General features: G+C 46.7%; 1 protein-coding gene across 7 annotated transcripts in view; it reads right to left on the reverse strand.

Moving 5' to 3' along the window:
• PHC3 (polyhomeotic homolog 3) overlaps nt 1–24402 on the reverse strand; it is a 1926480-nt gene that overhangs the window by 1483916 nt on the left and 418162 nt on the right. For all 7 annotated transcript variants that reach the window (XM_069618558.1, XM_069618559.1, XM_069618556.1 and 4 more), the window contains exon 4: nt 18639–18716. In XM_069618558.1, coding sequence (XP_069474659.1) covers nt 18639–18716 — 78 coding nt within the window. The remainder of the gene's footprint in view (nt 1–18638; nt 18717–24402) is intronic.

Raw genomic sequence — 24402 nt, forward strand, 5'->3', positions numbered from 1 at the left:
AACAACCTGGCCCATTGTTCTGGGTGCTTTTTCAACATTTGATTGGAGATCCCATCCGGTCCCAGAGTTCTTGAGGGGTTGTCTTTTTATCATTGGTATTAGATTCTCTAGATTGTGATGTAGAGTCCATTCTTCTAGAGCTTGAGGCTCCTGCCTAGTGTGCTGATGAGGATCTTCAGAGTTTTAAATAGAATTCTGATCAGGCTGCTTCCATTACTGCCGTGGCTTGGAGACGGTGTTGTGCTTGAGAAGGTGCTCTTAGAAGCGCCCACATTTCAGCTGTGGATTTCTCTTTGATTGCGGCCAACATGCTTTCAGCATCCTTTTGTACGAGGGCATTTATGATTTTTGCACCAGGCTCTGTAAAATGACTTAATTTGTTTCATTTGGGACTCCTGGGACATAATCGGAAGGTCCCTTATAGATCGTATAGCTTTTCTCATCACCTTGCATTTCTAAGCGAGGGTAGAGTCATAGATGTGCTGATGTGTGAGTTTATCGTGAGCCCCCCCCTGGTTCTTTTTCTCCTGTAACAGGCCAGCGAGTGTGTATAAACTACCATCATTTTTGACTTGACGTTCGTGGGCATTCCGATGGCTTTAGCTAGGTTCAAGGCTACTTGGTCGACTTTTTGCGTTCATGCACCAGCAATTTCCATTGCTACTTACTAGTACTGAGGTTGTCCATTTTTCATGAGAGATGGAGAAGAGGGCTGTGCAGGTTAGTTTCAACCAGTTGTGGTATCTATTTTCTGTTGATATGACGTCCAGGACTGTTATTTACGGAGTCATCTCTTGGGAAACAAAGATGTAATCAATGATCGAGGACAAGCCTCCCCTTTTCCACGTTACATGGCAGAGGTTATCTTGTTCGAAGTGATCATTAATCATATGCAGATCATGACTTTTCACAAATTCATGCCAAAGCCAGGTTTTTCCCCCTCACAGCAACTGAGTTTGTTCTTTCCCTTTATTTGCTGGTTAGCCTGGTGTAGGAGGGCATGTTGAAATCGCCACATATAAGAGTTGAAGAATTTTCTTAAGTAAGGCCCAAGTCAATGCTATCTTTTCCAACATGGCTGTTGGCTCTACATCCAAGTCACTCCAGTAGAAATGGAGTATGGATAAATGGCTCTCACAGGGTGAGGCTTTGTTTCCGGAGTTGATGTCTTTTAAAATTGTATGTTGTATGTATGGGGACGGATTATCATGTTCTACAATCTCGTATCAAGCCTGTATGTTAATTAAAGTTAAAAGCCCCGCCCTAGGTCTTCCGGTTAACCCTCTAATAGCTGGGTTAACCAGGGCTGTGAAGCCATCAAGGATTGGTTCCTCTCGCAGCCAGGTCTCCTGTAGGCAAACTAAGTCCAGGTCGTTCCAAGGTAGGGCATCTTGTTGAGTTAGATGGATGAACCCTCGTGTGTTCCATGAAACGAGGGTGCAGGCCTTGGTGATGCTGTTTTTGTCAGTTCTTAGCTAGTTCTTCTGTTTGACTGCTAAGGACAACGGGAGCCATGCCCATGGGCCCTCCAAATCTGTAGTTCTCTGGGTCTCTATTTTACTCTGAGAGGTTGAGAGCAGATCACTTGTTCCCTCTCTGTTAATCGTCAGAGTAATATTCGGATTAAACCTCTTATAAGATTTTGCTTCAATCCTGATACGTTTGTCGTTTGGATTCAGTAGGTGCTCTTGACCTTCACTGTTCTTGGTGTAGCTTTCTGAAGAAGTCAGACGCACGTCTTGGTCCCTGGCTTGTTTTGAATTGGATTTTTCTTTGCCACTTTGGCTCGTCTTTAAACGCCGAGATAGGACTCTTTGTCGGCCGTTCAGTGATCTCAAACCCCATAGCTAGAAATTTGTGGGCCACTAATAGATTTTTTTATTGCAATTGAGTGCAGGTCAATACGGATGAGATCTGCTCTTTCCTCTCTTCTAAACTCAATTATGACTTTAGTAGAGAGATGTTTTAGACGTGGGATCAAGTGGTATAAACCAAACACATTTTTTTAAATTTAAGATCAGACCATCCCCCTCCCTTATCGTCACTCGCTTCTAAGACATCTATGATGATTTTTTTCTCAGATTAGGGAGCTATTCCGCAGCGGTTGTTGTTGACTTTGCTTCATTCATATCCCTATGTTTGTGAGGGGGGTAATGCGTCTTTACGTGGATGGAGCTTGTCGTGAAGTTCCGCAATCTTGAATTGTTACTTTTCTCGTTATTTAGAGAATAGTATCCTTTTGGTTTCGATACCATGAGCTTTATAATTCAGTGGAGATGAGGGTCATAGGTCTTTATTAGGCTTCTGAGACGGTAGAATTATAGTAGTATTAATTGCCTCTGACAATTGGACTTGGAATTTGGAGATAAGTCTTTCACGTTTTTTGGATAACGTTAGACACGTCAGAGGGCTATCGATACTGCTTTCCAAAGAAGGTATAGCTGGACCATGTGATGAGCAGGGCTTTCCTTCTTTACTGGGCCTAGGCATTAGTTAAATTTAAATTTTTGGGAGTGGAATATCAGATTCGTTATTTTCTACCGAATAGACCGATAGGACCAGAAGATCAGAATTGGACTGTTCGAGCTGTTGTGTTATTGATTAATTTCCTTTCTTAGAGAAGGGTTCTGGCTGGGTGCTCTCCACAACCCTAGGCTCATTATGAGGCTAGGTCAGCGCAGAGAATTTGGATGATTGGACGATTGAGAATGTTTGAGGACATTTTTGGAGTCATTTCTCTGTTGTTGTAGATCAGATCTCACTTTTACTGCTGAGATAGCTTTCAAAGGATTGCCAAAAAGAAGATAGGTATGGTCTTTGAGATTTGCGCCAAGGTTTAAAATGGGCTTTGCCGGCTCTCCTTTCTGCTGATCCCTTGCTGGCTTCTTAGGTTGACCCAAAGTAGGTGAAGGCCTCGAGTGGGAGGGGGAAAAGTCTTCACCCCCTTCCATAACCCCGTCCCCATTAGTTGGATGTGCTGTGGTGCACATTGGGGCAGCTACTGGGGTTAATGGGTTCTTCGTAGGAGCCTTCCTTGTATCCGAGGTTTTCTTCGGTACTGTCCTGGATTTCAATAGTGGTGAGCTTGATGTCTATAAGTGCCCTTGGGGCCGTTCTGTCTAGCTATGGACTCTTTTTCCACAATGTACCCCTCCACAAAGATCATTTTTGTATGAAGCATTGCTAGCAAGGTGGTCTGATCAGCTAAAGTTTTGTGAATGGCTTCATAGAGCTTCATGAATGGGGCTATGGCTATTGTGACAATGGACATCTGGGTAAATGGGTCCTGTTTAATGGTTTTACTTGTTTGGGTACTCGATGTAGATGTGGTTGCTCTTCCTGTAGCAATTTATCATTTTCCTCGCACTCCCAGTGACCATGCATATACAGGTGACCAGCCTCCGAGGGCTGCTGGTCTTCCAGTTAGCATTGGGGTTGGGTTGCCACATTACGATCATCGAGATCAATTTAAACGGGAGGGGCTAAGGATTCGTACCCAGCGGGCTGTTTCCTATGCTGCGTGAGCTTGTGGTGAGGGGTTAAGCCCCCAACCCCCGATTGCCCGTCACTAGCCATTTAGGAGGTAGAAGTGCTGGCTGCTTTGCTGCCTATAATGGGTATCCTTATCTAAGTAATCCTGTGATAAAATTGTATGATGCTGAATTGCACATGCAGGCAAGGTTAGAGGCTGAGATAGGGTCTGGTTTTCCATGTTATCTAATTACCTGGGTTTAGGATGCAATTCTTGTAGGTCTCTTAAGGAGATGGAAGAGTTACTTGGTCGTTTCCTCAGTGGCGTGGTGGTAATTAACACTTCATTTCTCAATTGGCTTACTATCTGACTTCGCCCACGACGCAGAAGACCCGCTAGGAGAAGATTCAGCGGGTCTGAGTCAGCCCTTAGGCCTTCTAATAGTTCTGCATCCATTAAATCTGCTCTTAGGCTAGATTCAGATGTCTCAGTACTCCATAGTGCAGGCCCAGAGGAAGTGCTTCGAGGTGCTATCGGGGTCGAAGTGATGTCCAGAACAGAACGTTTTAAGTTCTTTATGTGTGGCAAAGTGTCCGGCTTCTTCTTTGGTCTCTGCAGGCCCCTCCATTTCCATTTAAGAAATTATAGCATGTGAATGTAAGAGGGAGAGATCAGTTTCTGCGGCTCGGCAATACTGGACGGCGTAGGTTTGGAGATGCGGTCAAACAATGCGGTCTCCATTGGGCGACATATTACTTCACAATTGTTTGAATTAGTAGCCCTTGATTGCGTGTCAGGTATTGTTTTGCCCTGAGGTTCCATGGTAGTAGGCGGCATGCCTGGTGAAATAGGTGGCCTCAGAGTTGAGACCACAGGGGGTTTCCCAAAGAGGTCTCGTTGTTTTTCCTATACTGGTGATCCATTAAGACTGGGTAATCGGGCAGCATCGCCACCTTGCGTGGCCCCTCCAGGCTATTTAGGGGTGTGCTCAACAGAGCTGAGCAGGGTTTCCCACTGTTCTCTGCATCCCTCCTCCGGTTCAGATCCTCGACCGGCCTGCCTGAGGATAGTACGGGAGGTGACTTTACTGAAATTGCCATCCGCGGCGCAGTGCTGTCGACTCTGGGGTGCAGTTCCAGCAAGCCAGGGGCGATCAATCATTTTGGTCTACCCCATCGCCCAAGGGATGGGCGAGGGTTAATGGCACCTCCATCGTGGCGGAATGGCAATAGTGAAGTCTTTTGGTTTACCTTTACAGTCCGGGACCCGAGTCCGGTTGCCAAACGGCCCAGGGTCCTCCAGTCCTCTTCTTGGAGAAAGAGGGATCCCTCTCAGCTGACGTGCGGCTGGAAAGTAAGCGAAAGCTTCACAAACTGGCGGACCGCACCCGCAGAATGCCACAGTCCAGTTGGTCCTTTCGCCCTGATTTCTTAGGCATTCTGCTAACAGGAGGCCGGAAGTCAGGCCAGCCACTCGGGACAGTCGGTTGACTGGCAAATTACTGGACTCAATGCCAGACTCTGCACAGGCGCTCTGCGCTTGGGTGGGGAATATATAGATTCCTTATTCCCTTAAAGTGGTGGCGGTCACTCTTGTATTTAGCAAGCTGCAAGTCCACAGGCAAGATGCTGCAGTATACAGCAAGGTAAGAGCTAGAGGTTCTAACTGAGGACTAAGCAAGCCGATTCCAGTGCTTCTGCCACTATGTACAATAGCTGTGCACCAGTGTTGCATCACCCTGGGTGAATCTCCTTTTTCCACTTGCGGATAACACTTTGCAGCTCTTGTGCCAATACCTAGCACTCAGAATCCCCCTTATATAATAAAATGGTTCTTTGTGAAAATGTCCCATGAGGAGAAAGTCACCAGGTTGGTGATTATTTATTTTTTCTCCCACAAAGGTCTACCAGACCTTCTACTGTGAACGACCAAGGCCAAATAACCTGTTCTAATGGATTGTGTTCTCCCACGTATTCCTCAACTTTGGAGTATGTAAGGATCTGGTCTTTCCCTGCATACTAATGGAATCTGGAGTGAGTGTCATAATTGACAATGGAATGTTACTGGTTAGAATATTTATGTGTGACCAGTGTTCTCTTGCAGGGAGTTGAGAGATGTAGCCTGAGAGAGAGGATGCCAGTGCTCGTCTATGAGATCTGGACTTTACCATCTGATGAATAATGACTCTAGAAACTGGATGTTATGCTTGGAAACTGAAGAAAGAAGTTACTCATCCACACCTTGATGTCAGAGTCATTTTACTAAAACACAGAGCTCCACATTGGCGATGAGGATGGGAGTAAAGGAAGGACACCTACCAATGAAAATTGTACCACTAGCAATCAATCTTCAATAGCTCAGGTATTTCTCTAACCTCTCTCCTCCTCTACCACACAAAAACTATAACCAATACTAACCTCATAGCCACAACACACACAACTCCGAGCTGTGCACCACACACACACCAAAGAACAAAGCTGGGCATTCCCAACACCCGAGTCAAATGACACAATAACACATTGCACCCTACGGTACCTATGTCTCCACCCCCACTTCGTCGCCTGTGTCCCAAAGATCCACCTAAAGACCAAACAAAACTATGAGAAAGCATCGTCACACACAACATATAAATAAATGCATCACTTTCACCAGAACAACAGTACTCTTGTTACACTCAGCCACCCATAACTTCAGAGCCAAATAATACACACCACTATGATGTGCACCTCACACTCAAAGAACCAGGCTGGATGTTTCAAACGTCTAGTGGAACAACATCCAAAGAGCACAAACAGTGTGATATTGCCACCCCTTATTATGGGTGCCTCTATGTGTGAAGAGTTTAGTAATGGTATTCTGTACTTGGATGCCTCTTCTTCACTTAGTAGAAAGAGGAAGGGACATTGGTTGTAATTGTGTCCCACAGCAGTGTGGACGTTCATTGTATTTAAGAAGTTTGTTAGCAGAATTTTAGTTTGGTGAGATGATGCAAGTGCATCAATCTTGTATGAGGCTGGGTGTGCCTGTATTATATAGCCGTCATGCTTGAGTTAGCTGGTTGTGTTTTTGATATCTCTAAGGAGGGGAGATATGCAAGGATCTGGTCTTTCCCTGCATCCTAATGGAATCTGGAGTGAGTGTCATGATTGGAATGGTACTGGATAGAATGTTTATGTGTGACTAGTGTTCTCTTGAAGGGAGTTGAGATATGTTTGTTTGTTTGTTTGTTTTATTATTTATATAACCACAAGGATAACAAGGCGCGAGCATAGTAAGAGGGTTGTATAGCTTAGTTACATACAGAAAATTAAATAACGTCCCGTGGAGTTACAATAGGGATACAGTGGTAACATGGGTAAACAGATATCAAAGACATTTTATCTAGTGCAGTTTATATAGTAGCAGGAGGTAGCGGGGGTACACTAAACAATAATACAATTGGTGATGGCACTGATAATGGCATGAGGAGCCACCAGGGAGTATTATTTGTCATGGTCCTTCATCCATTGTATAATGTATGTCCTGAACTGAAAGTAAGGGATGTCTTTCCTTAGAGGTGGCGGTAGTGAGTTCCAGTGAGTAGCTGCTTTAACAGGGAAGCTGTTCCCTCCAGTCAGGGACCGTTTGAATCTTGGGACTAGTAGTAGATTGGCGTTGGCACTTCTGGAGGGGCGGTATGAAACCTGTCTAGAGAATCTAGAGAATCTTGTTATCAGATATTTCGGGGCCATGTCATGAAGGCATTTGTGTGTCAGTGAGACAGACTTAAGGAAAATGTTGTCTTTCGTGGAAAGCCAGTTAACAGATCTTCTGGTATCTGAGATGTGGGCTTTCTTGGGGATACTTAGAGCTGCTCTTAGAGCATTATTTTGAAGGATTTGGATCTTGTTTATGATATGTTTGTTACTGCCTACGTAAAGGGCATTACAGTAATCCAGCTTAGATAGGATCAATGCTCTGGCCAAGGTAGTGCAATTATTAGGTGTTAAGAGTGGTTTGGCAGCTCGGATGAGTTTACAAGTATAAGCAGTGGCGGAGGCCATTGCGTTTACCCGTTTGTTAAATGATAGTGAGGAGTCTAGGTAAAAACCCAAAGTTTTTACCTCCTTGGCCACAGTGATGGTGTTGTTATCAATTACGAATGATGAGTAAATTTGGCCGAGTTTGTTGATATTGGCTGAGGTACCAAGAATGAGGAGTTCTGTTTTGTCATCATTCAGGCATAGTCCGTGTGAGGCCATCCATGTCTGAATGATGAGGTACACTCTGTTTACAAAGGCCAAATCCTTGTCATAATCCCCCGACAACTAGATGAGGATCTGAGTATCATCTGCATAGTTTGTGTAGGTGATACCCAGACCGTCGAGATCATCGAAAAGGGGCTTTGTAAAGATGTTGTACAATGTAGGTGAGACGCAGGTGCCCTGAGGCACGCCACAGGCGATGGGCGTGGGGTCAGCAGCCGCTAATGTTGAGAAGACGCGCATTGTTCTATTACTGAGGAAGGACTGAATCCAGCCTATAGCCTCATGGGAGAAGTGTGCGGCCGACTCGAGATGTTTGCACAGAATCTCGTGGTCGACTAAATCGAAAGCTGCTGAGAGGTCAAGGAGCAGCAGCAGTGCGGTTTTGCCCTGGTCTCTCAACTCGTCAATTTGTATCTTAAGGTCAACCAAAGCGGTTTCGGTTCCGTGTTGGGGTCTGAAACCAGATTGTCGGATTCCTAGAAGGTGGTTATATTCTAGGTATTGTTGGATTTGTAAATATCCCAATTTGTCGATGATTTTAAGCAAGAATGGTACTGTGCTGATAGGACGATAGTTCGTGGGTATGTGTCACAACCGCAGGTTCCTGGCGTTTATGGAAGAGGTGGAAACATGGTAGTCGTCAGACAGTGCCGCCACGTTGTACTCTCTAGCGCAGTTGGCGTTCTAGTCCTTTCCATCATGGGTGCCGCTGAGAGTATTTCTCGGTTCACGCTCGGCGGTTCGGCGCGTTGCAACTTCTGAATTCTTCTTCGTTGCTAACGCTCCACAGTTCTCTCGCTTAGCGGTGTTCCGCTCCTGTCCTATTATTCTTCTGTTATTTCCGTGCTCTCCCTGTTACCGGTGCTCCTTCTCTCGGTGCACTTGTTTGCTCTTCTCCCGTCTCTACACCTGCCTTTTCTTGTATTAGTTTCTCTCTCTGGCCCCACCCCCTGTTCTCAATTCAGGGCCGTGCTCTACACATATTTGCTACATCTACCGTCAGTCCTTTGCCGGTCTCCCATATTCCAGCTGGCTTTGGGTCTTCCTCTCGTTCCGATTCATCGGAAACCTACACTCCGAAGGGGTTTTTGTGCCGTAAGGCTTTTGCCCTTGCCGCATCTGTCTGTCGCGGGGGGGAGTCCCCGCGAATTCGTTCCCAAAGGGTCGCGGTGGCTTCCTCCCGAGGCCGACCCTATCTACACAAGGAGAGGAGGACTTTTACTCGTCGACCTCGTGGAAGGAAGTTGGACTTCTCGTCTTCATCAGGTGAGGAGGAAGGGGAATTGGAGGACTCCCAGGGTCCAAACCACATCACGGAAAACCCTGTTGATACGCCCACAGCGTCAGACATTGTTGATAGTATGGCGGGGTCTAAGTTTTGTTTTTTGAGGAGTGGGAGGACCCATGATTGTTTCAGGTTATTGGGTATTATGCCTGAGTTGAAGGATGCATTTATTAGTTTAGTGATGAAAGGTGATAATTCACGAGCTGCATCTTTTATAAGTTGTGCTGGGCATAAGTCCCTGTGGCAGTTCGATGGTTTAAGAGTGAGGATGACATTCTCAACCTCTTTGATGGATACTTTGCGGAAGTTGAAGTGGGGGGTGGTATCAAGTGAGGGGGTCAGGATGGAAGGTGTCACTGTCACATCGTTAATATTGGATTTCGTAATGGCGAGAAGGGTAGCCTTATTATGGTGGATCTTCGTTTGCAAGGTGGTGATTTTATTAGACAGGGCATTTTGAATGTTTGTACACCAGTTTTTATCCTTAGTGCAGGAGTCTGGGGTTTGGATAGGAGATTCTAACTCCTTCAGAATTGTAAAGAGCTCTTTAGTATTGGACTTAGCTTGGGTGATTCGGAGGTTGTAGGAAGTTTGTTTGGCGGAAATTATTTCTTTTTTGTAGAGGGCTGATTGCTTACTTAGGTTGCGCTTATTGGTCTCTGAAGGATCAAGTCTCCATATTTTCTCACAACGACGTTTCTCACGTCTGAGTTTTTTTAGTTGTGGGGAGAACCAGGAGTTCACATGTTTACGTTGTTTGCTTTTTCTAATCTTTAAGGGAGCTATGGCATCAAGGGATGATAGCATCACTTTATTGTACACGTCTACCATGGTAAATGGGTCAGTGTTGTCTGGTATAGAATTGAGGGTGGATATGATCAGCGGGATGAGGTTTTCTGGCGTGATGTTTCTTTTATTTCTAGTGGGGACTGCTGGGGCTACATTATCAATGAGTAGCGCAGGTGGGGCCTCTAAGGTGAATGTGATCAGATAGTGGTCTGACCAAAGCTGAGGTAGTGTGGATAGTACCGAGATGGGGCAATTGTGCACAGCAATCCAAACAAGGGTTCTGCCTTTAGTATGAGTAGGGCATGTAATCTTTTGGGTGAAACCTAGTTCCTCTAGGGAGTTATTTATTAGTGTGGCATTCGAGTCTCGGGGGTCATGGAGTCCTAGGTTGAAATCTCCTAGTACGAGTTTCTGGGAGGTACTTTTCAGATTATTAGATAGGATATTATTGAGATCTTCTTCGAAGAGTCCTATAGGGCCTGGTGGGCGGTAGATAAGGTGGATAGTTACAAAATGTGAGTTAGTTATGGATAGCTTGGCTGTGAGGACTTCACAAGAGTTTGTACTAAGAGGTGGATCGAGTTTCAGTGTGAGATTCGTTTTATGTATGATGGCAAGACCTCCACCTCGCGATGTGGTACGGTCTAGTCTGAGAAGGGTGTAGTCATCTGGGATGGCTAACATAATTGCTGGGCCGGCTGCGGGGTGGAGCCAGGATTCTGTGATGGCTAGAAAATCCAAGTTTCCATTACGTAGTTTTCTGCAATCTCCGTTGCGTCGGCGACCATAGAGCGTGCATTTATGTACGCCCCTTTTATCGTTGGTTGAGCTGGTGGGGGCAGTGCCTTGGGAATGGCCTTGGGGGGTGTAACAGTCTCTCTGAAGAGTCTGCTGTTGAGTTGCAGGTGATGTCGATTGGATTTACTAGGGCCAGTAGTGGTGTTAGATACTGTTTTAGGTAAGTAGTCATGCAATCTTGGGAGTCTTGCACGTAGTTTAAGATTCCTTTGTATTAGAGTGCATGGTCTGGTGAGCTGCTTGGCCGAGTAATGTACAGGAGCCAATGGTAGGGTATGTTGAGGCATGGTGAGGTCTTGTAGTGTGATTATGTAAAGGAGGGCTCTTAGGAGTGTTGTGTAGAGTGGTGGTAGGTACATGTTGTACGATTACGAGTATGTGCAATGGACCTGGAAGCACAGTTTCAGTATTCAGGACTGGGGTGGCGAGCACAAAGTAAGCTAGGTGAGAGGAGCAAAGCTTCTGTCTATCGGGTGGCTTAGTGAGGTGCAGTAGGGCTGGAAGCTAGGCGATTACAAGGCAGAGGTGATAAGGGCAGTAATCAGTGGCAACAAGCTGTAGAGCACATACGTAATAGCTTCAGTCTAGTAAGACACAGTAATTAGATAGAGTTGATTGCCGAGCTATAGAGACTGGTGACTGAGTGTTCATATACGTTACGTTTAACAAGGTCATAAACTGTGGCAGCATTATCTATCAGATGCATACATTATTAGTTCACATGCTTCGTACACTTTGCCTACTGTCCACATACTGTGGTTGGTGGCCACCATAAGGCACAACACAGTAGTCAATGTGGTCAATAGGCGACCATAAGGCACAACACAATAGTCAATGTTGTCGGTAGGCCACCATAAGGCACAACACAGTAGTCAATGTGGTCAATAGGCGACCATAAGGCACAACACAATAGTCAGTGTGGTTGGTAGGCGCCCATAAGGCACAACACAATAGTCAATGTGGTCAATAGGCGACTATAAGGCACAACACAATAGTCAGTGTGGTTGGTAGGCGACCATAAGGCACAACACAATAGTCAGTGTGGTTGGTAGGCAACCATAAGGCACAGTATAATCATTAGTGTGCCTCAACATAAAGAGACCATGCAAAAGTTGAAGTACAGAGGCACAACGTGCAAAGTTTGCAATGGCACGAAAGCTACAGAGAATAAGTTATGCCCTAGTACCACGGGCAATGTTCAAAGAGGCAGAGTGTGCAGCCCTGACAATGGTTTAGGAAGCGTAGGTGCAGAGGATAGCATTAGCAGTGTCGCGCGATGATACGGATTTAGTTGATAAGTCTCAGCAGTGCAGCCAACTAGATGGCCAGATAAGTGTGCACGCAGAAGCCCCGGTCTTACCGTGTTAATAGGAGGTCAATGGTGCCGCGCTAACGATACTGCCACCTTGAAGCAGATGGATAATTGAAAGGGCCATATAGCGCCTCACGTGCGCCAAACAGGCGCTCAACAGGCCTTTGTATGGCCTTCGTAGGAGCCGCCGGCACATCCGCCTGCCGGCGGATGTAAGATGCTGGATATGCGAGGCTTAGCCTCGTTGTGGCGCCGCGATGCGCCCCCTCATGCGGGGGACAGGCAGGAAGTAGGACAAGGCCAGGCAGGCCTTCGTTGCAGCTTACCAGCTGTTTCAGGGTTCCAGCGATGGGGAAGGGCTCCTGCCCTCTTCCCTTGGATGGGACGACGATGTAGCCTACCTGGGAGGATGCTGGTGCATGTTTGCCTGGAGCTCTGATGAACTTAACATAAGCAACATAAAAGATGTACTGGAAACTCATTAGAGGAACAAGTGGATCATCAAGAGATGTCAAGAGTCATTATTGGGAACCCAGAGCTTTACATTGGATACGAGGATACTGGCTGTGCTGGGGGGAAGGCACATGCACCGCCCTCCTACCCAAGAAGACCACCCTCCCAGGTAGGGCGAGCGCTTATTGCTTTAGGCGCAGTAGGGCCCAGCGCTGGGGCCGCTGGTGCAGGATATAGTGATCTGCACCATGCAAGAGCCATCTGGGTTGGCCTGTCTAACCGGAAGTTGGACAGGTTAAACTCAGAGGGTCAAGAGACTGGCAGAGCACCAGTGGCAGGGCTGAGGGCCCACTGGCTGTCTTGAAGGGGTTTGGGAACCCAAAGCTGCGACATGGAGGGCTGGAAGCCCATTGCAGTAGCAAGTGAAGAGGCTTGGAGTCTGAGCTACACCTGGAAAACTGGGAAGCCATGTTGCACAGTTGAGGGGCTTGGAGCCCATGGCAGCAGTAATAGGAGAGGCTTGGAGCCTAAGCGGCACCTGGAGATTTAAGAATCTGGAGGTCATGTTGAGGTCATGTTGTGCAGCTGAGGGGCTTGGAGCCCAGGGCAGCAGCAATAAGAGGCTTGGAGCCTAAGCTGCGCCTGGGGATTGAAGAATCCGGAGGTCATGCTGTGCAACTGAGGGGTTTGGAGCCCAAGACAGCAGCATTGGGAGAGGCTTTGAGCCTGAGCTGTGCCTAGGAGTGACTAGGGGACCACTGCGATCTGGCAGACGGGTTAGGTGCCTACAATGACAATGAGAACTGTGTTTCTATGAGAGTCAAAAGTGACTTTGGTGGAGTTTAGAGCCCATTGCAAATCGGAGCCGTGTCCCCTAAGGTATGGATGGAGATGGCAGGAGTAGGAACATGGCTACAGAATTACTTTGCCGGAGAAGGATCATGGCTACAGAATTACTTTTGGTTATATGGGTGCATCAGATAGCATGCAGCAGAGTTTAAGTTAACATGTTGTGTTTTAATTGTCATGTGATGCCTGTGATAGTGGTGATATTTTGACACTAAAATTGCAACATGACCATTTATGAGAGAATCTACACTGGATGGGAGAGTGTGGTGTCACAGCCTTTGTTGAGAGACATATATTTCATGTGAGCAATGTTAGTTTTTTGAAACAGTTGTGTTTAACGCATGTTCTTTCCACAGATGGACTTTTCAATGCAATAGGCAAAGTGGACTGATATAGTTATAGTACATGGCACGGAAAATGTGATAAATGGAACATACTTATTAATTTTTTCCTTTGCAGGTGGGACTATAAGTTTGATGAGAGCTAAGAAGCTTAGTTAGAGCTTTAAGATTTGTTAGAGTTTTGCAGAAATGTTATTAATTTTAAGCAGTGTTAGCTTGTTGCAGTGTGGTGATCTGCTTTTGGGAGTCTTTTGTCATCCGCCGCCGCCGCGTTATAGGTGGCGGCACAGGGGCAGTGTGTTCTAGTCCTCTTTCTATGGTCATCAAACACGGATCAGCCTGGTGGGCAGAACCTGCCGGGAGTTTCAAAGCCTCCATTCTCCGGGCAGACTCCGCATTGCAACCCGGTTCGGAAGTTTCTCTTCTGGGTTATTCGCTCCCGAGGCTTGCCGCTTCGTGTTTCTGTTGCAGCCCTACCTCGCTTATCTGTTCCTGCTACGCGTTCCGCGTGAAGCCCTTCTCTCTTCTTATTTTTCTCCCCGCCTTCGGCGTTCCTCCAGTATTTCCCATGTCCGGGTTTCCCCCTCCGGACCTACCTCTCCTCGCCTTACCTTCTGACTTTCTGGCTCCTGTTTTCTCTGCTGGGCTTTTCGGTCCTCCAGTTCTGTCGTTCCTTTTCTTCTTCCCATCTGTTCTGGGTGCCCTTCCCCTGAGATCACTGTGCGACCACACCCGCGCCGGCAGTCCTCTCAGCATCCTCCTCTGCCAGTGTTGCTCCTTCTCTTCGCTTCTCTCCAAGAACCTCCTTGTGCAACACGGCATCTGCATCATCGCCTGTCCGCTCAGCTACTGTTGGCACCTACGGAGAAAAAGGAAGAAGTTCCAAGTGTTACGAAGGGTTTTTTCTTCCCGGTTGGGTTTTTCCCTTCCTCCGGCTTGATTCCGGAAAGGGGGACACGGAACTGTTGTTCCCTAGCGGTAACTGTGGCTTCCTTCCGTGACAAGCACATCCACCCAAGAAGGGAGAGGAATTACTTGGCCAGGCGAAACGTGCAGTCTACGGATAACGATTCCAGCAGCTCAGGTGAGGGGAGTCCAAAGAGTGGGGAAGAGGAGGGAACCAAAGGAGCTGAACAACCACATCTTTGTGGTGTGCTAGAGTTTTAGCATTTTGGTGATTTTTGTAGTTGTGTGCTTGATGGCCTAGTGCATGGTGTGTTCCAAGTGGTTCTTTGCAGCAGTGGTATTGGTTTTGCTTGTTTTAAGGAACGCTGGCGACGGATAAGGGGTGGCAATATCGCACTGTTTGTGCTCTTTGTATGTTGTTTCACTAGACGTTTGGAACATCCAGCCTGGTTCTTTGAGTGTGAGGTGCACATCATAGTGGTGTCTATTTATTTGGCTCTAAAGTTATGGGTGGCTGAGTGTAACAAGAGTACTGTTGTTCTGGTGAAAGTTATACATTTATTTATATGTTGTGTGTGACAATGCTTTCTCATATTGTGTTTGGTTTATAGGTGGATCTTTGGGACACAGGTGACGAAGTGGGGGTGGCGACATAGGTGCCGTAGGGTGCAATGTGTTATTGTGTGGTTTCACTCGGGTGTTGGGAATGTCCAGCTTTGTTCTTTGGTGTGTGTGGTGCACAGCTCGGAGTTGTGTGTGTTGTGGCTATGAGGTTAGTATTGGTTATAGTGTTTGTGTGGTAGAGGAGGAGAGAGGTTAGAGAGATACCTGAGCTGTTCAATATTGATTGCTAGTGGTACAATTTTCATTGGTAGGTGTCCTTCCTTTACTGTGTAGAAAAGAGGAGGGGCATCATCAGTATTGTGTTATGGTACCATTTGAACTGTTGAGGTGTTCAGGTTGTACGGGTGTGGTGATAGTTCATGTGGTTGAGATGCACACGCATGTGTTGGGAGTGTGTGTGTGTGTGTGTGTACTGTGTGTTGTGAGTGTGACCGGTTTTGGTAGGCGTTGTTGTTGTGTAAGGAAGGGAGATGTGTAGTGATTCAGGTTTTTATGTGGTCTTTGCAGAATGAGTAGAATGCTGAGTGAGTGACATGGAATATTGCAGTTGAGAATGTTGTTGTATGGTTGAGAGTTCTGAGTGAGAGAGTTGGTGAGATGTAGCCTACCTGGGAGGATGCTGGTGCATGTTTACCTGGAGCTCTGATGAACTTAACATAAGAAACATAAAAGATGTACTGGAAACTCAGAGGAACAACTGGAACATCAAGAGTCATCATTGGGAACCCAGAGCTTTACAGAGTACTTTCCCGTCCCGGAAGGATAGCTCAGCAGCAACGATTTTGCCTTCGAAGCAAGAAGACACGAAGCAACACAGGTTCGATCCCCGGGTCCGCGCTTAGACACCTCTGGGTATTTAAGCGCGTTATAAATACACAACTAAGAACAACAAAAAAAACAATTATGCAACTAACAAACAATTCCTGTAACAGCGCATCGATGCCTGTGGGCTGTGTGAGCGCTTTAAAAAATGCAAATAAGTAAGTAAATATATCCGCTATCCTGCTAGCAGCTTCCATGACATTTCACAGCAGAGGACACTGTGCATTGACCAAATGTCCCTCTGCCGCTTCCATCCCGCTCAGGACTAGGACGTCGACACCGGTATAAATATCATGCACTGCACCCGTTGCCTCAGTTCCTTTATCCGCATGCACAGCACACTTCGAACGGTTCAGTATCACCTTGGTGATTTTTCAACTGTGTTTTTGGCCTACCTCTTTGAAAAATGTCTACTTCCTACTTCAAAGACTGGGTTTAATTTGTACTGACTGCGGGTTGAAGATGTCCATCACTGATTTCCATCCAGGCGGTGCAGGTGAGTTAGCAAGTGCCCTGACCATCCTTGGCCTGTATTTATCTTTGCCCGGTGTAAATGTGAGCCCCCAGTTCCTCCACGAGCCCTGGTACGTCCATTCCTCTCCAGCTGCCCCTCCCTCCTCCTAGCCCGCCCACCAGCCCCAATTGGCTGATTGATATCCTTGCTCCAAGCCCTAGCCCCAGCACCTCGACCTGCACGCCTTTTCCATCCAGATGGTGCAGGTGAGTTAGCAAATGCCTTGAGCCCCGGTTTCTCCTAGAGCACTGCTGCATACATTCCTCTCCACCTCCCACCTCCCTCCTCCCAGCCTGCCAAGCCTCCCCGATTGGCTGATCCATATCCTTGCTGCCAGCCCTAGCACCGGCACCTCGACCTGCATGCCATTTCCATCCAGGCGGTGCGGTAGAATTAGCAAGTGCCTTGACCCTCCTGGGCAACCACCAAGGTAAGTGTGGCATGGTCGGGGGGTAGAGCAATTGCTCTAATCCGGACAACCCTGCCACTCAACATTAGCTTACCTCTGAACTGTGAATGTTACCAATGCCACACTTCGTTAGAATTGTGAACATTAGACTGCATCACATTTAGATAATATTTTGAATGTTAAGTAGAGAGAATTGTGTACATTGACCTGCACCGGACCCAGACAGAGTTATGCATGATAGCGAGTGCCACATTTAGTTAGAATTGTGAACATTTGCCTGCGTCACACCTAGATGGGATTGTGAATGTTGGCAAGGGCCACATTTGGTTAGAATTGCGAACATTGGCCTCCGCCAGACCCTGACAGAATTGTGAATTTTAGCAATGCCACACCTAGTTAGAATTGTGAACATTACCCTGCGCCAGACCCTAACAGAATTGTGAATGTTGGTAATACCAAAACTAATTAGAATTGTGAACATTGGCCAGCATCACATCTAGCTAGGATGGGAAATGTCGGAAAGTGCCACAATTAGATAGTAATACAATATTATCAGTAACATCAACCTAGAAATTGCTCCTGCTGCGTTGGTTCATAAACCCACACAAACACTCCCATCCCATATCGTCATGCTTACTCTCTACTCTACAAGATCACACAATTAGAATGCAGCTATACCCCTAATCAATTCGGCCTAGCTATTCACATACTAACATTACCCCATGAAACACCTCATCACTGTAATAAAATGCAGCTATCCCATGACAATCAAGTCTAGCTGCTCACATAAGCGTCCTACAGGGCTAGCGCAGCCAGAATTCAGCCTAGGTGTCCACCCACCAGACTGCACACATTCAACGGATATCTTCACCACCACACCTAACGCTAGGATGCAGCTACCATCTAGCAATTACATCGACTGCACACATAACTGGTGCACCCACGCACCCTACGACACCTTCTCTCTCTACTGACCTGGACTGTGGTCCCCGAGGGTGTTCAACCTACCAGCACTTTGAGATCATACCAATGATATATAGAGAGCTATATAAATGCCAAATAACATAACATAACCAGCAGATTCCCTTTATACACCTGTGTGATGTTAATGGGTAGCAGGTGTGCAATTAGGGTTGGGTCTTCCTGACCCTGCCTGACTTGGTAAAAACCTTATTCTGTCTAGATGGCTTTTCATAGCATGTTCTTTGGGTAGCTTGTGCAATGACAACATGCCATTAGGTATTTGGGAATGATAGAACTCTCATCCTCACAAGAAGATGAATTCTGTGTCCCTGCCAAAAATGTCACCAATGACAGTCTCCTCACATGTGATCCTCACCCATACCACCTGCAGGATTAGGATCAGGTTGCGGCTGCCTTCTCCAGCCAACATGGGAGGAGATCTTAGGCTGGGGTTCAGTGATGACTCCAGAGGATCCATCAGAGCCTCCTGTTAAAATGTCACCTTTGCCTACATTTATTTTATTTCCAGACAAGAGAAATGTTTGGGAAGCAAAACCAACCTTCCATTCACCGCTCCCACAACACATTTTATTTTCCTGGTCTCTGGTTTATGTTTTAAAAATATATGCCCTTGTTTGATAAAATGTCATATCAAAAACGAGAGGTGAAATATATTTCTACTTTCTACTGATGAGCTAAGATTTAGTGTTCATATCCCCTACACAAGTGTTCCACTTCACCTACCTTCCAAAAATTGGAAAAACACAGTTTTATTTACTTGTTTGCCAAACTGAATAATATATTTAGCTATTGAAAAGAGATGATAGAGGAAAGATTTATCAATTGGTACTTACCGAAGTCTGAGACATGTTTGAAAGCGGATTAAAATTCCCTGTTGGGGAGGTAGACCTTCTACCCCCAGACAGGCCTGCCTGAAAACAAATACAAAAATGCATATTATTTTACCAAGTTTGAGGCAAAAATAATGTACTGTATGGCATTCTGAAGTGTAATTGGACTTGAAAGGTGAGAAAGTATGGCATTTCAGTGATGAAAACATACCTCCAATATGCCTGAATAATTGGTTCTGCAACATAGCACAGACTTAATTAAAACTGGCAAAGAAGAACAAGTTACTTACCCCTGGTAACGTTCTTTCGACTGGATGTTCCTCCCACGTATTCCTCATCTTTGAATCTTGTTGTCCAGCTTCAGCTGCTTCAGAAAAATAATTTCGGCAGAGGGTGATGTGCGTTGATGACATTGAGTCGATGACCCTCGAAGGCCTATGTCGAGGGTGATGTCATCGAAGGCATATATAGCTTGTGCAGCGCCTGTTGACCTCAGTTCTGTTTTTCCCCTTTTAACAGCAGAGATACCCGCTAATCACGGGAGTGACCGTACTCCGCCTTGATGGAACGGAAGCTGTAATAGCATGGGAAATTCTACCGAGGGTTAGGATTGGGAGAGCGATGAGGAATACGTTGGAGGAACATTCAGTCGAAAGAACGTTACCAGGGGTAAGTAACTTGTTCTTGAAATGGAATGTGTCCTCCCACGTATTCCTCATGAGACTCCCACAGCAGTATTAGTGCAGGACTGCTTTGCCAAAAGTACTATCCTGACCAAGGGAAGATTGCAGGGAATAATGCTTAGTGAATTTGTGGATCGAAGACCACGCTGCTGCTTCCCAAATGTTTTTAATTTGTACACCACTTTGCAGGGCTGTGGAGGTGGCCATTCCTCTGATGGAATGGGCCCTTAAGCCTTCAGGAGGCTATTTCCCAGCCAGCCTGTAACATTCTGAGATTGCCAGAATTATCCATCTAGCTAAGGTATATTTAGTAACAGCCTGACCCAGCTTATGTCCTGTATATCCAATGAACAGTTGGTCATGAATACATAACTTAAACATTCTTGATATATAAAAGCTTAACACTCTCCTAGAGTCTAACCTATGTAGTCTTTCCTCCTCCTTGCCAGGATGAGGTGGGGGATAGAAAGAAGGTAGAACAATCTTCTGACCTATATGAAAATCAAACGATTTTGTGCAAAAATGAAGGCTTGACCCTTAAAAAACCCATCTTTGTGGAAGATAGTAAAGGGCGGCTTGGACGAAAGTGCCTGCAACTCGCTCACTCTACAGGCTTAAGTTAGAGCTACCAATAGAATGGTTTTAAAGGTTAACAATCTTAAAGGACAGGAGTGCAAGGGTTCAAAAGTTGCACACATTAGGAATTTTAGAACCAGATTAAGGTCCCAAACTGCAACCTGGAAAGGAGATGGGGGAACACATTGGGGAATCCCTTTAGAAATGGTGTCACGAGTGGAATTTTGAAATAAGAACATTGCTCTGACGAGCACTTAAAGATTGACAGCGCCGCCAAGTAGCCTTTAATAGTACCAATCTGGAGCCCAGATTGGCTAAAGATAGAAGAAAGGATAAGACATCCGGTGTTTTACATAGAAAAGGATCCACATTCTTTTCCCTGCACCAGTTGCAGAATGTATTCCAACGGCAACGGTACAAAGACTTTGTTGCTGGCCTTCTGGTCGAAAGCAACACCTCCATTACATCATCCGGGAGGTCCCAATCCTTAAATCTCAGCCTTTCAGAAACCAAGCATGAAGGTTGAGTGTCTTGACCTCTGGATGGAGAACCCAAACCCGCCTCTACTTAGTGGAAGACGCATCAGAGGACAGATGGACATGACCAGAAGGTGCGGGTACCACTTTCTCCTGGCCCAATCCGGGGCAATTAGGATCATGTGTTTCCTGAACCTCCTCAACATCCTGATCACATGAGGAATGACAGGGACTGGAGGAAACGCATACAAGAGTGGAAATTCCCAGTCCACTACAAACGCGTCTCCTAAAGCTCCTCTTGGGGGAAATTCACTGGATACCTTTCGCACTTCCGGTTGCCCTGTCGCGAACAGTTCTACTTGAGGGGTTCCCCAAAAGGTGAAGATCTCTTGAAGGACTTCTTGAGCTAGTTCCCACTCGTGAGAGACTGTGCTTCGCCTGCTCAGAGCGTCCGCCGCCGTGTTCTCCTCTCCAGCTAGGTGAACTGCAGATAGGGAGATTTCTTTTTGAATTATCCAATATCAGAGCTGCATTGCCTTTCAGAACCGTGGTAGTGACCCTACACCTCCCCTCTTGTGGACGTAATACATGGCTACTGTATTGTCTATCATTATCAGAACATTCTTTCCCCGTACAGAGGCCAGAAAGGCTGTCAGCGCTAGTCTGACTGCCCTCAGCTCCAAAAGATTGATATGCAGTTTGCACTCTGATGGAGACCAACGACGCAGACTGTCAGATCGTTGGCATGGGCTCCTGACCTCGTGAGTGAGGCATCCGTCACTACTGTTATCTCCGGCCATGGTTGCCAAAAATGTTCTCTCTTCAGAATACTTTCCTCGCAGGCCCACCACAGAAGACCCTGTGAGACCCTGGTTGGAATCTGAAGTAGGTCCGACATCTTTCCTGCGAACTGGGACCATTGAGTTCTTAAGAGTCCATTGAAGGGATCTCATTCTCAGGCGGGCCTCTGGCACCAAAAAAATGCAGGATGCCATGAGGCTGAGCAACCTCAAAAAAATCAAAGGCCGGTAGACTGTGGGCATTCTGAAACTTGGTAACCATCTGAAAAATGTCTTGAGCCCTCACCTCGGGTGGCGAGCTCTTCCCCCAAGGATGTATCTAGTACAGCTCTGATGTACTGGAGCTTTTGAGAAGGTGTCATATAGGACTAGTAATTGAGGAAGAAGCCCAGTCTGTAAAGAGAGTGGCAGGTGATGTTGTGATGATCGCGGGGCATGTTGAGCTAATCGTCCAAATAGGGGTAGACGTGGATCCCTCTCTCCAGAGACTTGCTGCCACCACCGCCATCAGCTTGGTAAAAACTCTTGCGTGGCGGAGGTTAGCCCGAATGGCAGAACTCGAAATTGATAATGAGAAGTGCCAACTGCAAACCTCAGGTATTTTCTGTGCTTGAGATGGATTGGCACATGAAAATAAGCATCCTGAAGGTCCAATGACACCAACCAATCCTGGAGTTGGAGGGCCTGAAGGATCTGAGAAAGTGTGACCATCTTGAGCTTGTCCTTCCTGAGGAACATGTCCAAGTATCTTAAGTCCTAGATGGGTCTCAGTCCTCTGTCCTTCTTGGGTATCAGAAAATAAGGGGTGTACCATCCCCTCTTCCTCTCCGCTAGTAGCACTGGTTCTATAGCACCTTTCTCTAGCAGGGTTAGAATTTCCTGCACAAGGAGCCCATCCTGAATCTTCAAAGAGTGGTTCCCCGGTGGATTGTTCTGAGAACTCCTTATAAAAGGAATGCAGTAACCATGGGCTACGGTTTCTAGAGCCCAAGCATCCAAAGTGATGTCTCACCACTCTTCTAGATGCTGAGACAGTCAGCCCACTCCCCCCCACTGGTGGACTGTGACTCCAGACCTCAGAGGTTTTGAGGTGTCTGATGCAGCAGCCAATGGTAAGGAGGCTGCTGCTTGAGCTGGCTTTGCGCCTCCACCTCGTCCACCACAGGGACATTTTCTATGGCCCCTTTGACTGGCCATTCCTCTCGCCCTTCCAACTGAGGAGTAGTAGTGAAAAGATCTTCCCCTCCAAGCTTGCCCACTAGGGCAAAAAAGGCTGAGGCTGCCTAATGGTGGTGCCTAAAGATTTGGCTGCCGCCTTTGAGGTCTGCAACTTCTCAAGGCTCTCGTCAGCCTTGTTGCCAAAAAGGTGAGACCCGTCAAAAAGGTATGTTGAGAAGCCTAGATTGACATCAGGTGCAAAACCTGACTTTCTCAACCACGCAAATCTGCGCATAACGGTCCTGGTAGCCATGGTTCTGCTGATGCTATCTGCAGAATCCAAACCTGACTGAAGAGACTTGCACATGGCCTCTTTGCCGTCTCTAACAATAGCTAGGAAGCAGTCTCTTTCATCCCCTTTGGGAAAATGCTCTGCCGCCATGGATATTTAATCCCATTGAGTGAACGTAAACTTTGCGAGGGCACTAGTGCAGTTGGCAGATTTTAGTGCCATGCTCCCTGCAGAGAATACCTTCCTTGCCCATCCATCTACGCAGTGGGAGGTTTTGACAGCTAGTCATGGTCACTACTGGAAGGGCGGTATTTTCTAGTTATGTTTTTTATCAACTGCCAGATTGGTCTCTGCAGTCTCCCAGTTCCTGGCCACCCTTTTCTGCAAGACTACATGGAAAGGCAAGATGGGATCTGATTGTGGACCTTTGTCAACAATGTCAGTAATGTCCTCCTGTTCATATGGCAATGGGGGCCTATTCCAACCCATGTAATTTACCACCTTCAACATGAGCTGCCTATGGGAAGCATCCGCATGCTCCCCAGCCTCAGGTTTTCCAAATTCAAGTGCAGGTGAGGTATCTACCCCACTTGCAGTTTGCACATTTTCATAAAGGTCCTTCATCCTGGACTCTTCAGCAATGAAGCTCTCTGGTACATTGGGTGAACCATATTGAAGGCCAAATGGGTCCTCTTCTTCATAAATTGAAGAGATTTAAAAAAAGTCTTTCTTAGGCAGTGGAACATAGGTCTTTTCTGGAACGACAGGTTTTGGAACGACAGGTTTTGGCATAATTGGCTTCGACAGCGAAGCAGTCGTCGAGATTTTCTTTATTGGCGCCATAGATTTAGGAGGGGCGCTCAGCGTCAACAGCACAGCCAGCAAAGATGGCGCAGCTGGTGTCGGAATCTTCGGTGTCAATGTCGACGTCTATGGTTTGGCAGGCGTCGAAGGCGCCGCCAGTGACGAGGGTGTCGAGGGTGTCGATGATGTAGACGACCTCAACTTGTGCTTCTGTCTCGAGTGATCCTTAGATGAAACATCAGATCGAGGCCTAAAAGGCTCACAATGTGGATCAGGCCTTTTTCCCGGGCTAGAGGGTCCATGTGATTTAGGACAAAACCTTTCCTTTCCGGCTTCTTTCCAAGGCTCGGTAGGAGAATGGCTAGGATTTTGTTTTTCAAAAATCTTAAGCATTTCGGCCCTGGAGGCTTCCCCCACTCGGTCGGAGTGGATTTTTTGGTCGGGCAAGCAACTCTTTCAGGGGAAGTATCCGACGACAAAGTTGAGAAAAGCAGCCCAGGGTGCCTTTTTCGATTTCTTCGAGGACAAAGAAGAGTAGTGTGAACCACTCCTCGACCTGGACTGCTTGGCCTTCCTTTTTCCTCCGAGGAGAGTCTTCTCTCTACTTGTCAGTCGAAGGTTTTACGGATCGGGTAGGGGTATTTTCTAGGGCTTTTGCCTACCTTCAGCTTCCCCTTCCGTTCCTTCAAGGCTTATCCAGACATGGACTGGCACTTCTAGCAGTCGGAGGTGTTATGATCTGCTCCGAGGCACCACAAGCCGATATGGTGCGGATCCGTCAGGGACATTTTCGATCCTCAATCCTGACATTTTTTAAAACCAGACTTTGGAGTCGTCGGTGTCGATGATGAAGACATGTTCCTAGAAGATTTGAACAAAGACGTCATAAGATGCGAGTCGCGCCGAATTTCGTCGAAGCTATAGCGGTCGCAGGAAAACATAACTGAGGCCAAAGGGCTAAATATGCCTTCGATGACA

The sequence above is a fragment of the Ambystoma mexicanum genome, chromosome 10 (assembly GCF_040938575.1).
Source record: "Ambystoma mexicanum isolate Mex_15411 chromosome 10, UKY_AmexF1_1, whole genome shotgun sequence".
NCBI classification, from domain to species: Eukaryota; Metazoa; Chordata; class Amphibia; order Caudata; family Ambystomatidae; genus Ambystoma; species Ambystoma mexicanum.